Source organism: Eumetopias jubatus, unplaced genomic scaffold (genome assembly GCF_037043125.1).
Source record: "Eumetopias jubatus isolate StellerSeaLion01/CBP00866 unplaced genomic scaffold, mEumJub1_p1.0 scaffold_13, whole genome shotgun sequence".
Taxonomy (NCBI): domain Eukaryota; kingdom Metazoa; phylum Chordata; class Mammalia; order Carnivora; family Otariidae; genus Eumetopias; species Eumetopias jubatus.
The window spans coordinates 59,192,653-59,206,291 of record NW_028274819.1 but is presented as its reverse complement, the minus strand read 5'-3'; the positions used below and the strand labels follow the sequence as shown (position 1 = coordinate 59,206,291).

Here is a 13,639-nt window from a genome sequence, read left to right as displayed (position 1 = left end):
ACTAACAGTAAAGCCTTTGGGTCCTGGCTTACATGGGCCTCTTAGTGCTAACGCCCTAGTGAGAGCAGGCCCTAAGCATCACCTCCTGTCCCTACGAGCTCAAGTGGCTTAGTGACTATGGTTACAACCTTCCCCCCTTCCCTCCCTACCGCAGGGCAAAAGAGCATCTTCTCTCACTTACCATTCTGGATTCTAGTTTTTTATTCCTTTTTGGCCCCTGGGGATTCCCCATTACTTTCTTGCAAGCTCAGCTATGTACTTAAAAAAAGACATTTGTTATATTTTAACAAGCATTTCTAGGTGTTCTGTAGTGGGATGCTTTCCAGGTTATCTATCTGCTATGCTACAGAAATGGAAGTCAGATCAGAGGTTCTATAAGGGCCACCACCTACACCTAGAGATCTTTCACCCATGCTCAGACCTGCCCTCTGTATCAGGCAATAGGAAAGGGCTCAGCAACCATGCACCCTGCCTGTGTGTCTCTCACTACCACCATGACTGCACAAGTCACCAAGCCTCTCCAGTCTCATTTCCCTCATCTATGAAATTCAGGTAACCACAGTACCTGCTTCTTGTTTCTTGTGTCTTGTGAGCATTAAAAAACAAAATATATGGAAGACATTGTCAAATGTGGCACTACCTACAAATGCTGTTGTCCTAGCAACCCAGGTCAGAAGCCCCTTCGTCCTTGTAACCTCCTCCTCTAACTGGAAATGATCCTTCCCTTCTCTGGTTCCTCACAGGAATTTCCTAAGCCATTTGCATCAGAGTTACTTCTGTGCAAGCCTAGGTTGCAAGCTCCTCAGTGGAGGCGACTTGGTCTGCCTCGTGCCTGTGTCCCCAGTTCCCAGCCTGGGTCTAGCACAAAGCAGGGCACCAGTAAAGCCATGTGAATGCCGCTCTGGAGTGCTCCAGCTGGGGGGCAGGGGGAGATAGCGACAACACATGACAAAGGGATACGGAGCTGTGGGAGCCCAGAAAAGTCCTGACCCAGCCTGGGGTGGGGAGGGGGTATCAAGACTTGTCAGGGAAGGCTTTCTGAGGGAGGTAACACTTGAGCAGAGCCTTAATGGATAAGATTGGATGGGAAGAGGAGCTATGTGGGCAAAGCAAGAGAAGGGGTGATAGTCAGAGAGAATGGCATATGCAAAAGCGCGGAGCAATCATGAGCGATGACCATCTGGGGAAAAGGCAGGTGGCTCAGTGTGCCTGAAGCACAGGATGGGCCAGAGGAGGTGATGGGACACAGGCAGAGACCAAACGATGGGGGGGGCTGCCACTAACCTGTGTTACGGCCTTGAGCAAGGCCCAAGCCAGCACTCTTTTTGGAGCGGGGCAAGGAAGCAGGGGGGACAGCGTCACTCACCTTAATGGCCTCCATGACAGGCTCATACAGATCTGGGAAGCCTGGGAACCGGAAGACCATGCAGTGGACCAGCTCCGCTAGCTGCTCCAGGCAGCTGGTCCCCGAGTTGGAGTCCTCCTTGACCAGAGAGGCCACCATGGGCGGGATGTGAGGGAGGAGCTACAAGAGCAGAGCACGATTAGGCTAAGGACCATTTACCACCCAAGACAGGGGTTGGTGGGCAGAGCTGAAGACACCCTGAGCTCCTCACAGCAGGAAGGTCTGACCACCTGGCCACTGTCCCCCTTGCCTACACAGAGCTCTGTGCTAGGGAGGCGAGTGACTCTTTGTACAGGACATGTGAGCTTGGATATCCGGCCTCAGTCTCTTAGTCTGTTAAATGGGATAAACAATTCCCTCCTCACAGTGGAGGTGTGGCCTGGGCCCAAGCCCCAGCTGTTAAGCCAAGCCAACTGGCCTGCCAGGAGCGCCTGAGGCCTGAGTGACCAGGGTAATTCTTCTTTCTACCACCCTTCTTTCACCAAACATTTACCCGCCCAACACTTCACCCTCACAATGACTTTATTCAGCAGTTATCACCCCCATCTTATAGATGAAGAAACTGAAGTTAGAGATGTTATATAACTTACCAAGAACTACCCCCATGTGTTATAGGAGAAGCTGATGTCCGAAACAAAGCTGTTTTCCTCTGGCCTATGGAGTACTAACTTTCAAACCCACGGGGTGCTCTACCGTAACATCCCAGGGATGGACAGAGTCAGCCCACAGGAACTGGGAGTAGGGAGCCCAGAAGGATGGGAAGAAACAAGTATCTATCTGGTCCCTAGTATGCAGCAGGCTTTTGACAACTATCACCTCATCTAACCCTCTCCCACCATCCTGGGGGCTTACCCTGTTCCAAGCCCTGAGAGGTAAGTGCCTGGCCCAAGGTCATCACATCTGGCAAACGACAGAGATGGGACTCAACCCCCAGTACCCCAATCCCTGGTTCTGCGCTTTTCCCACCGCAGCAAATTAGAAAGCATGAAATTTCTGCCCTGACCAGGAGCCATCAGAATCTAGGGCCCCATCTGCAGCTCAGGTATGGGAAAAGGAAGGCAAGAGGGTCGGCCCTCCTTCCCTCCCCGCGCCCCCCCCCACAAGAACTACAGGCTGTCCTTCCCAAAGGATGGCCCCAAAGATAACAGAAAGGGCCCTGGGCTGAAGGCCAGGCCACGTGGGTGCTGGTCAGGAGCAGGGTATATCAGAAGGACACTGGGTCAGAAGTCAGACCAACTTAGTTAGAATCTTCCCTGTATCGCTCACCAGTTGTGTGTCTGGGACAAATGATTTCTCCTCCCTCACCTGAAGTTTCCTCAGCTGAAAAATGGAAAAAATGACAGAATTCTCCCTCTTAGGGCTGGACTGAGAGTTAACATATGTACTGTCTTTAGTACCATGCCTGCCACACAGCAGGCCCCTAAGCAACATTAGCCGTCATCATTCTAGGGCTGTCACTCTACCATGGGCCGGTGGGGAAGCCATACACATTCTCTGGCCTTAGTCTCCTATCTGGAAAATGGAGTTTCAAGTCTCCTCCAGTCCTAACATCCAGGACTTCAAGGTCTTGGGCTTCAAACCCCCAACCCAATAGAGACAGCATGTCTGGACTCCAGCCAAACCAGTGGAGGATGGAGGACCGGCCCTCCACAGGGCAGCACATAGGGCCCTTACCAGGTGGAAGGCCTCATGGGAGTGCTGGAAGGTCAGGAGCATGTACTTGAGGACAGACAAGGCAGCTCCCCGGACAATGGGGTACAGAAGCTTGGAGAAAACCTGGAAGAGAGTCCCTGGTCAGGAGTTCCCCACGCCTGGGCCTCAGAGACTAAGTGCAGCCACAGACCTGAGAGGTGGTCAGACACACCAGAGTTGAAGCAGCAGACCCATGCAGAACCAAGAACACAGATAGTGTCACAGACTTAGGTTGATGGACAGATGGACAGCAAGACAGATATCTGATGGGAGGGATGGAGAGACAGACCAAAAGTGACACACATTCTTGAGCAAGCAGAGGAATGAATGGCGGAAATCTGAGGCCCAGACAGGTACAGAGAATTGTCCCGGGTCACAGCAAGCCTGGGTGGGAGCCCCAGTACTCTGCCTCCCAGGCCCACACTGTCCCTGGCAAAAGCTAAGTGGGAAAAGCCATAAGCCAGGGCTAGGACAGAGGCCCACCAACCTTCTCAATTTTGGCGAGTGAAACCTCAATCAAGATGCTGAACTTCTTAACAGCAGCCAGGCCCTTCAACAGTGCGATGATCCACTTGTCAATGTTCTTCCCCAGGGGCCACGACACCCAGTCGATCATCCTGGAGAGGGAAGCGACAATGACACAAGGACCAGGGAGGCCCAAATGCCTGGGTGGGGGCATCCCAGGAACAAGCTATAATGTCCTGTACAGAGCAGCCCTGGAGTCCGTGGGATGGACAAGACACCTCTGAGAACTGCCAATGAGCCCAGCATGGGCATCCGGCAGAGACTGGGGCTCCCCAGCAGGAGGGGAGCCAGACCCTCTCAACACCCCAAACCTCACCCCACACACTAGGCTGCAGTGGTAGAACAAGGCTTTCGGCCGCCTCTGCCTGGACCATGGGGCCCAACAGCAGGAGCAGCACTGCCCCCACCCCCGCCATGCTGGAAGCTTTGGCTCCAGCAAACCCTTGCTTGTGACCTAGAACAAGTCACCCTCTCTAGCTTCGGTTTCCTCCTCTGCAAAATGGGGACAATACCTACCTCACAGACTCGTTATATGAATTAAAAGACGTGATAACAGTTAACTCTCACAGTATTCACTCTGCACCACGCACTACTTCATCTGCCTTACATGTATTAACCCATCTGACCCCCACAAGTTAATGGTTCTGTGCACAGAGCATGAAGCTGCCACATAGTACGTGCTCAGGAAAATGGCATTATGTCATTACTTTTACACTCGTAAGACTATACTATAAAGAGAGAGAACAATGACAGACCAAACAATAGTAATTATGATGACAGTAGCTACCATCACTGCTCTAAACACTTTACATTATCTCATTTTATCTAATCTTTGCAATAACCCTGTTAAGATGGGTTCAATTACACTACATTTTATAAATGAGGAAGCAGAGGCCTACAGAAGTGGAGTAACTTGCCCAAAGTCACACAGACAAGAAGTAGTAGAGCCAGGATCTGCACCCAACCAGCTTACCTCTAGAGCCCACACTCTTACGCGCTAAAGACAAGAAATCCAAGAAGGCCTAATGGAGATGCACACAGGTATGGAAAGCATGGTAGGGGAGGCATACCAGGTGAATAGGATCTACAAAGCCAAAGGCCTGTAGGCAGGAGGGAAGGCAGCATATTCTGCGATCAATGGATAGGCAGGTGTGGCTAGATCGCAGGTGTGGCTAGATCACAGGTGTGATGACATTCAAATGAGGTGAGGGAATGTGCAAAAGCTGTGAGCATCCAAATTCCATTTATCATACCTGCCAAACTCAAGAAGCACTCTGTAACATACTTTCAGCTTCTAGTATGGCCCCATGGAAGCCTGACAACTCCTTATACCATCTTTGCTATTACAGGGGGGGAAACTGGGGCTCAGAGAGTTCACTGACTTGTCCAGGATCACACAGTTAGCACCCAACCTGAAAGCATCGCTAGGGAAAGGTTCTTTGCATCTCCCACATCCAGCCCTGGGCCAGGCACAGAGCAGGGCTCAAGAAAGGATGGACGAATGAAAAAAGCATGAGGTCCTGGGCCTTCTGACACTAAATTTAGCCCAGCAACCCCACCCAGTGGAAGGAGGGAGAGACACCTAACCACCACCCAGCCCTCAGCCCACCTGCTGATGGCAGTCAGCATCTGAGAGTCTGTCACACTGTCATCATTGCTGAGGTTCCGGACGACGCCATCCATAAGCTCCAACGGGAGGTGCTGAACCACGCTGGCCAGGGCGCTAGATGGTGGCTCCTCCTCTGGAACGGTGTGGGGGCTGGGATGAGCTTAGCAAGGCAGGTAGGCTCCTCACCACCCCCAGTCCCCCCATGCCCTCATGCTGCCAAGGAACGAGACCAGGCTTCTGCAAAGAGCACATTGAGGCCACCTCCTTACCTCCTACAACATCACAGCCTCCCATCCCACCTTAGCTTATTTGCCCAACAAACCTTCACTGCCATGGCTTGGGGCCCAGCCCTTCACTGAGCAGACAAAAGCACTGACGCCCCCCCTCCCACCTGTCTCTAAACAGACAAGGTCTGTAAGAAAGGGTAACACTGGAGCTGGCAAGAACAGGTAGAACAGGTGTGTTTCCAGATGGAAACACACACACAAAGACCTAGAGGTGAAAAAGAGCATTTAGTTATCAAAATGTGTTGTCCAATTGGATAACTGCTTATACACCAGGGCCTGGTTCTTTCTCCTGTCAGGTGCTTTCTCTTCCTTTCAACTGAATAGCCCTATAATCAAGTAAGGCACAGATCTTCTTTCGCTCATTTATAACTGTAGTCCAAGTACCACAGTTGTTAGTGGAGGACCGGGAGTTTACATTTCAGAGTTGAGATGTACAGGCTCCATCACGTGTCCAGAACTTGGCCTCTGCCTGCCCTGAACACCTTGCCCCTGCTGTTGCCCAGCTCTCAAAACCTAAATCAAAAGTCACCACTTCTACAAAACCCACCTGACCCAAAGGGCATGATGACATCCCCACCCCCACTCCACCCCTTTCTGTTGTCTCAGTCGGCCCCAGTCTCCCTTCTGGCCAGCTTGATCTGGGTCCGCTCCTCCTTATGTGCCCAGCACCCACCGCAGGATAGTTCTCACTGCACGAGCTCAGGACAGCCCTGCTAATTAAGGAACATCGCATTCCCCCACCTGTGCATTAGCCCCTCACACACACACCTGCCATACATGACACGGGCACGCCAAGCACAAGACCCTGCACGTGCAGTCACCCGCCCGGCGCACATCCAGCCCCTGGCGCGCACGCGCTCCTGCCCCAGCCCGGGCCCCAGCCCACACACACCTGTGCAGGAGATGACGGCGAACAGCTCCTTCAGGCAAGGCAAGATGGCGGCGGGCTGGGCTCGCCACAGCTGCGCCAGGAGCCCGCTCACCTGCTGGGCCTGCTCCAGGAACTCCACGGCGCCCTCCTCGCCCTCAGCGGGGCAGCGGAAGCGGCCGAGGCAGCGCACCAGCTGCTGGCAGAAGAGCAGGCGGTGCGGGCCGTCGGGGACGCAGCGCGGGTGTCGCGCCAGCAGCCGCGCCACCTGAGCGCAGACGGCGGGCCCCGGGCGCTCGCACACGGTGCGCAGCACCTCCCGCCGCAGCAGCGCGAACACCTCGTCGGCTGCCGGCCCCTCTGGCAACAGCTGCAGGCCCAGCTGCACGCAGGCGAGCGCGCGGGCGCCCGGCGGGCCAGCGCCCCCCTGAAGCAGGCGAAGCACGCGGCGCGCGCTGAAAAACTCAGCGAAGACGTCGGGGTGGTGGCGGCCGGCCACGTGCAGCAGCTGGCAGCCCACGCGGCGGGGCAGCTCGTCGGCTCCGCTCACGTAGAGGCGCGCGCCCAGCGCCAGCAGCGCCAGGCACTGCTCCCGCTCCAGCGGCTGCCGCGCCGCCTCCAGCACGCGCCGCACCAGCCCCTGCTTCACGCTCGCGGGGTACGAGGACGTCACCACCGCCTCCAGGATCTTGTCCATGGCGCCACGCTGTAGGAGACAGGGAGCACGGTCACACTCGGCCCAACCGATCCAGTGCCCCAAGGGGGCCCCTGCATAAGACCTGGGGCGAGCAACCACCTTTCTGGGACTCCATTTTGTCACCTGTGAAACGGGGCAAGGAAACCTCACGGGGAGGTATAGGAATGAAGTAAAGGGCAATGCCTGGCCTGTAATGAGGCCCCAAGGAGTTGTGGTTATTGCTGATGAGCGTCCTTAATTTCACGAAGGCAATATCTCAACCTTCCACCCCTTACCCTACTCTTTTGCCCTTCTCTCCCCAGGCCGCCCTGGTGACCTCATCCACTCGTGGGGCTGGTAGCAGCTGGTTATAGAAGCTGTTGTCCAGAATTTTGGCCAAGTCCTGTCCTGTCGGGGAAGATGAGAGGGGACATACACAAAATCACACCCCCAAGGAGGGAGGGCGGACAGGCTTAGGGTCCCAAGGAAGGATCAACGGGGAGATCCCTGCACACTTTATTCTGCCCCAAATCAACTTCTTGCTGTTTTCCAAGTGATCTACACCTTTCTAAGGCTCCACTTCTTTGTGTATGCTGTGCTTTTCGCCTGAAACCTCCTATCTCCCCAGACCTCCACCACCACCACCACACACACAGCCAAACTCCTGTTTTCCTTAAAGCTTACCTCCAACACGCTGTCTTCAAATAGAACATCCCTCACCCTCCGTTCCTACAGCCCCCTGTGGCTTATTTCTCCATCACAGCTGGGATCCCATAATTCCCTCCAATGAAGCAGAGCTTATCATGTCTGCGGCCTGCCCTGCCTCCAGACCTAGCTCCACAGCCTTGCACACTCAAGGCCCTGCCTGCCCCTCCCCAGCCTGAGTCCACACCAGCCCCTCACTCTCGACTCACTGTGTTCTCCCTGCCACTGGGCCCTTTGATATGTTCTTCCCTCCCCTCCTTGCTTGACTCACCCTGCAGATTTCAGCGCAAACTCACTTCCTCAAGGAAGCCTTGCCTAACCTCTGTTTGGATCAAACATGCCTGTTAACAATTTCAGAGCTCTTGTCCTCCTTTATGGCACTTATCCTGATTCCTTGGTTGGAGTCAGCCTCCTTCACTGTAATATATAGGTAGGTTCCTGAGGGCTGGAACCATGTCAGTTTTGCTCATTCACCTAGGCCAGTACCTGGCACAAAGTAGGCATTTGTTGAAGAAGCAAATGCAAAATATGGTGTGAGTTACTGCTACCTTATTCCTCTGAGCATAGTAGCCTTCCCTTTGCCTTTCCTCTCCCTTCGGGCGGTTTCCTGGAAGCCTTTCTCCCAAGCTGACCCACTTTTACTCCTGATTTTCATGCTGGTTCACAAAGGTAAAGCTTGTTGTCTTAATATCCAACTTTCAGCTCCAAGAAGACAGGGCCATTTCTTCTTTGTATAATCCCACTTTAGGCAGGACCTGATATAAGGTTCAGCATACAGTAGGTGTTTAAACTTATTGGCTCGGTAAAAATTATTGAGACCTGGAGTTGGTGTGAAGACAAGCCATACATTTACTAAATGAGAGGCCAGAAACTTTTATTCAGAACCACAGATATTGTGCGACCCAGACTCTGTGCTAGGCCCTATGGAGACGTTCCGTTCTCTGTCCTAGCTCTTGGCTGAGACCAAGCTTCCATTTATTGCATGCGTTAAAAGCAATGGGTCCATTTGTCCGTCTCCCTCACCAGGCCGTGAGTTCCTTAGGGCAGGGACTAGGACTTACTTCTCAATGGCTAGCATCTGAGATTACTGGGGGTAAAGCCAGAGTAGAGATCAGCGGTTCCCAAACACTGGCTTGGCTGCCTCAGAACCACCTGGTAACTTAGCACAAATTCATATGGCCAGGGCCCAATCCAAGCCTCCCGGAATAGTGTGTTACTCTTTTTACTCTGAATGAGAGTCATCTGGAAATGAAGTCCACTTACCATCCCTGTTACTTATGCTCTCTGAGTCTGTTTCCACCCTGCAGGGTTGTTGTTAAAGCAAATATAAAGTCTTCGGCATGGTGCTGGGCACAGGGAAGTGCTCAATGAATCAGTCCCCTTCGCTTTAGAAGCAAAGCCCTTGCCCTTAGGAACTTCCAGTCTGGTGGTGGAGGCAGACGTGTTGGTAAAGAGTACCAACGCAAGGCATAATCTCAAAGGCCTTTAAACAGGTCTTTAAAAAACTGGTCTCCCTTCATTCCTGGTCTTCTCTTTCCTAGGCAGTGCTTGTGACCAAACTCCCTTGTAGACCATCCTTGCAAATCCCTACCCCTGCCCTCCAGGCTAGTGGACTTAATATGCTTTCAACGCAGGATGCCAAGAAATCCTGTTATTCAGGCAGCCAAGAAAAAACCATAATCGATGGGATATTGACATCATGTGTGGAGGAAGAGGGCCTGGGGGCAGGCAGAAATGGGGTTCTAAAACTAGGGAAGGTTCTGGAAATGGAAAGAAAAACAGACCAGGAATGGCAAGTCCTAAGTTCTAGTGTGACCTTGGGCAAATTTTATTCTAGTCTTGCAACTCATTATGTGACTTCAGCAAATCACATCATGAGCCTCTTTTCTGTTCTGTAAAATGGGGATAAGTGATATCCGGTTGAACCACATGCAAGCAAAGGAGCAGATGTTGGCAATTTCCTATCATTCTACCTGATACCTTTGCACCTGGTGGCTGGAGGCCCAGCAGTAGTGCCCTTCTGTGAGGGCTGTGATCTCCGAGGCCGGCCATGCAGCCTCTGTGCAGTCCGTGGCCCAGCCACTGCAGGCAAGCCCTGCCTACTTGCCCCCACTCCCATGCAGGCAGTCTGAGGTCAGCTGTCACCATAGTCACCAACCAAACCCACTCAGTATCTTGGGTGCGTTCATGAAAAAGGGTTTTAGAGGCTTGGAGCTCACCTGACCTCATCACAGGCCACAGAAAGGAGGTAGGACAAGGCCTGATTTCCCTAGGACACACATGGGAACATGGAGGATCAAAAGAGGAGAGGGACGCAGGCTTGACAGGGTGGGATAAGAACCTGCACTTGGTCTCCCTGGGGGAGGAAGCAGCAGACCACCAGCATTCCTCAGGGGGAGGCTGGAATTATTCCTCTAGGCTCTGCACAAGGAGACGGCCTGTTGACACTGGCTCTGACCCAAGAGACAGCTGCCCCGCACCAGGCTCAGCACCACACAGCAGCCGTATCCTTCCTTAGAAAAGCCCGCATGAAAAGCAGGAGACCCAGGTTCTCTGCTTCTGAATCACCAGGTGACCTTGGGTGAGTCCCTGCCAGGCTCCTCAGCTGTTTCACCTGGAAAATGGAGACTATTTCAGCCCTGACAGGGAAGGGGACAAAGTATAAAAAAGATGACGGCCGGGGCAGTCATGAGTCTATTCTTGGGGCATCTGGCACCAAGTGGAGAAACAGACACTGTCAAGCAAGGAGACAAGCAGACACACACTCCTGATCTCGCGGATTCTACCAGGAATTTCAGCTCTCACTGCCAACTTAGTATTTCCACTGTCTTGCCCTGAGCTCCAGCAGCACCCAGGATCAGCTCCTCTTGCCTGGACTAGTGCAGTAGCCTTCTAACCCCATCTCCTCATTCCCTCCCTCAATCCATCCTCCAGTAGAGGTACGTGTTCTGCAGAATAGAGTCCAGCCTTCTCATCTAGCCCAGGCACTATGCCCCACAGTGCCCACAGCCTTGAGGCAGGTGCTCTTTCACAGTTCTGAGCCTCTGAGCCCCCAAATGGGAGATGACCACCTCACCACCCCTTAGCCTTTCCCAGCCAATCCTGCTGCTCTTCCCCTGAGCCCTTGGTTTATACCTCTCATTGCTGGCATGACAGCCTGACAGACCCAGCAACACCCAGTCTGCTCCAGGGCACACAGTAAGCATATAGGAACATCACGATCCCTCCCCTGGAAGGCCCAGACCCCTTTATCTGTCCCTTTTGGATGATCCTCCACATTTCCACTGTGTATTGACAGGTATCTGTTCCTGCATGGTGAAGCCTGACTCATCTCCACCACCCCCAAACACCGTGTGTGTGTGTGTGTGTGTGTGTGTGTGTGTGTGTGTGTGTGTGTGTGTCCAATGCCCTGCCCCCACACCCTGGGTCCGAATTCAGGCTTCCTCACATCCCTCCCAGGTCTCTGTGACCCACTCTGCAAACATCGTCTGATTAATTTCATTAGATGATAAGGTCCATCTTGCCATGCCCTGTTCAGAACTCTCAAGGCTCCCCAGCCCCTTCAGCATAAGATCTGAACTCCTGAGCTTGACATTCAAGCCCTTTCTGTGACACTTGGCTGACGGGGGGCAAGGGTGGACATGAACTTGACAAACACTGTTTGGCAACAAATCTGAAGGAATACGGGCAGTGGGCTTTTCCTGCTGCCCACCTTTTGGTGATGTCCTCTCTGCTGGGAAAGGCTTTTCCCTCTTCTGGCAAAATCTGACTCATTCTCCAAGGCCCAGGTCACATGCCCCCTCCTCTGGGAAGCCTTTCCTAACCCCCCTGCAGTCCAAGTCTCTGAGCTTCCCAAGGCCCTCTTTGCTTTTCTCATCCCTCAGCAGTGTCACTGGATCCTATGTCTATCTCCCTCACCAGGCTGGGATCTCCTTTCGAAGGAGGTCCAATCCCCTATCTGTGCCTAGCACAGGACCAGGCACAGAGGCGAAGGAGTGCTAAGTGGCCAATGGAAGATATGTGACAGCAAGATGAGATAAAACTAAAGCTGTCACCAGAAAAACACCTTCCAGGGCCTGGCCCAGTCACTGCCCTCTCGTCTGCCAGGTCTGGTCCTGCATATCCATAACCCTGAGACTCAAACATTAGCCAAGAAAGTCCCTACTGAGGTCACTGGACAGGACTGAGTGAGCATTTAGCCATTTAGAAATGACTCAAACAACTAAAACTGAAGAAAAGAAAAACAAAAACTGTTCCTGTTTAGCCTTCAGGTTAAAAGCTCACAGAATCTCACAGGACGGGGTGGGGGGGCTTCAGGAAGGTCTCACTCAACCTCTCCCTACCCTAGAGCACAGTGGACCCTCCAAGCCCCAACTTAGCACCTAAGAGCTGAGAAGCCCATTTATTCTCCTCTCTGACCCTCACATCCAGTCGACCTCCTCTGACTCCCCTGGGTGCTAGAGCCGCCTGGGGAGCACTAGGTGTCCCTCCCAGCAAGACCCCACCCAAGTCCCTGGACAGCAGCATCTGAATTTTTATAACTGGATTTCTTCTACCCAAGGCAGCCCTGGGAAGGATCCCCTTGCAGAAAGAAAGAAAGAAAGAAAAAGAAAGAAAGAAAGAGAGAGAGAGAGAGAGAAAGAAAGAGAGAGAGAGAGAAAGAGAGAAAGAGAGAGAGAAAGAAAGAAAGAAAAAGAAAGAAAGAAAGAAAGAAAAAGAAAGAAAGAAAGAAAGAAAAAGAAAGAAAGAAAGAAAGAAAGAAAGAAAGAAAGAAAAGAAAAGAAAAGAAAAGAAAAGAAAAGAAAAGAAAAAAGAAAAGAAAAGAAAAGAAAAGAAAAGAAAAAAGAAAAGAAAGAAAAGGTTTTACTGGTAAAAAGCAACTGCTCTTTAACCGAAGGGGAATGGGAGGAGAGAGAGCATATATTTCCTTCTCAGGAACCCACCACAATCACCCATCCCTGCTGGGGCCACCCCTCACGTACTTAAGATAGCCACGTCCCCACCCCCACACCAGGCTTTCTGGAAGGGTGGGCACCAGCCTAACACAAGGAGTCTCAAGTCTTGTAGGGGGAGTACGCCCGGGTGAGGATGCTGAGAAGAGCAAAAGCCCATTCCAAGCGGTTGCAACCTCTTGGCCCCCCAGTTTGTGCCCTATCTTAGCCCCACCCCTCCTTTCAGTTATACCGGTGCACTGTCGCCCAGCCCAGGTTGGAGCTGCGGACCCCACGAAAGGCCGGTGAGCTTCATTGTATTGGGGGCGAGGGAGGGATCACCTCCAAACACAACTGATGACGGAGGTGGAAGCCCAGAGAGGGGCATCTACTCGCCCAAGGTCACACAGCGAGGCCCAAGATGCACCTAGACCTCCCTTCTCCCAGCCCCAAACTCTCAGAGCCATTCGCGCGTGCCCAGGGCTCTCGAACCGCCAGGGTGCAGACACTCGCTCCCCATAACCTGCATACACGCCCCCAGCCCCCTTACCTCTGGGACCCCGGTGGCCCCGGCCTCAGAGCCGGCTTCTGGGCGGGGCGCTCAGGCCTGGCAGGACTAGGCTAGGCCAGGCTAGGTCAGGGCGAGTCCTCTGCTCCCCCTGGAGTGGGGACACCCTCCGCCAGGTCCCAGCCGGCAGGGATGCTGCTTTCACTGCAAAGTACAAACTCCCCACCCAGCTCTGCACAAGCTTGCACCCAGGGATCCCGAGTCAGCCGCGCTGCCGCTGGGCTGCCGGGCTGCGGGACGATGCGTGGGGAGGGGCGAGGTGCGGGAACGGGGAGGAGCCGGAGCGGGGGCCACCCCGCGAACCGCCACTCAGGCTGCGTCCCCTTTAAGACCAGCCGGTCTGAGCTCCTGCCCGGGCGAGGCGGGGAGCTGG

The 13,639-nt window shown here is 53.4% G+C and overlaps 1 protein-coding gene across 2 annotated transcripts in view; it reads right to left on the bottom strand.

The window, feature by feature from the left end:
* The window catches only part of USP35 (ubiquitin specific peptidase 35), a 51,032-nt gene extending 37,458 nt beyond the window's left edge, over window positions 1-13,574 (bottom strand). The window contains exons 1-6 of one of the 2 annotated variants that reach the window (XM_028115735.2): window positions 13,249-13,574; window positions 6,411-7,092; window positions 5,232-5,364; window positions 3,585-3,714; window positions 3,080-3,181; window positions 1,367-1,525 (exon numbers count right to left, since the gene is read on the bottom strand). In XM_028115735.2, coding sequence (XP_027971536.1) covers window positions 1,367-1,525; window positions 3,080-3,181; window positions 3,585-3,714; window positions 5,232-5,364; window positions 6,411-7,083 — 1,197 coding nt within the window. In that variant the 5' untranslated portion in view covers window positions 7,084-7,092; window positions 13,249-13,574. Of the gene's footprint in view, window positions 1-1,366; window positions 1,526-3,079; window positions 3,182-3,584; window positions 3,715-5,231; window positions 5,365-6,410; window positions 7,093-10,108; window positions 10,214-13,248 lie in introns of those variants that run through there. The other variant, XM_028115734.2, reaches the window with a different exon arrangement.
* Window positions 13,575-13,639: the final 65 nt, after the last annotated feature.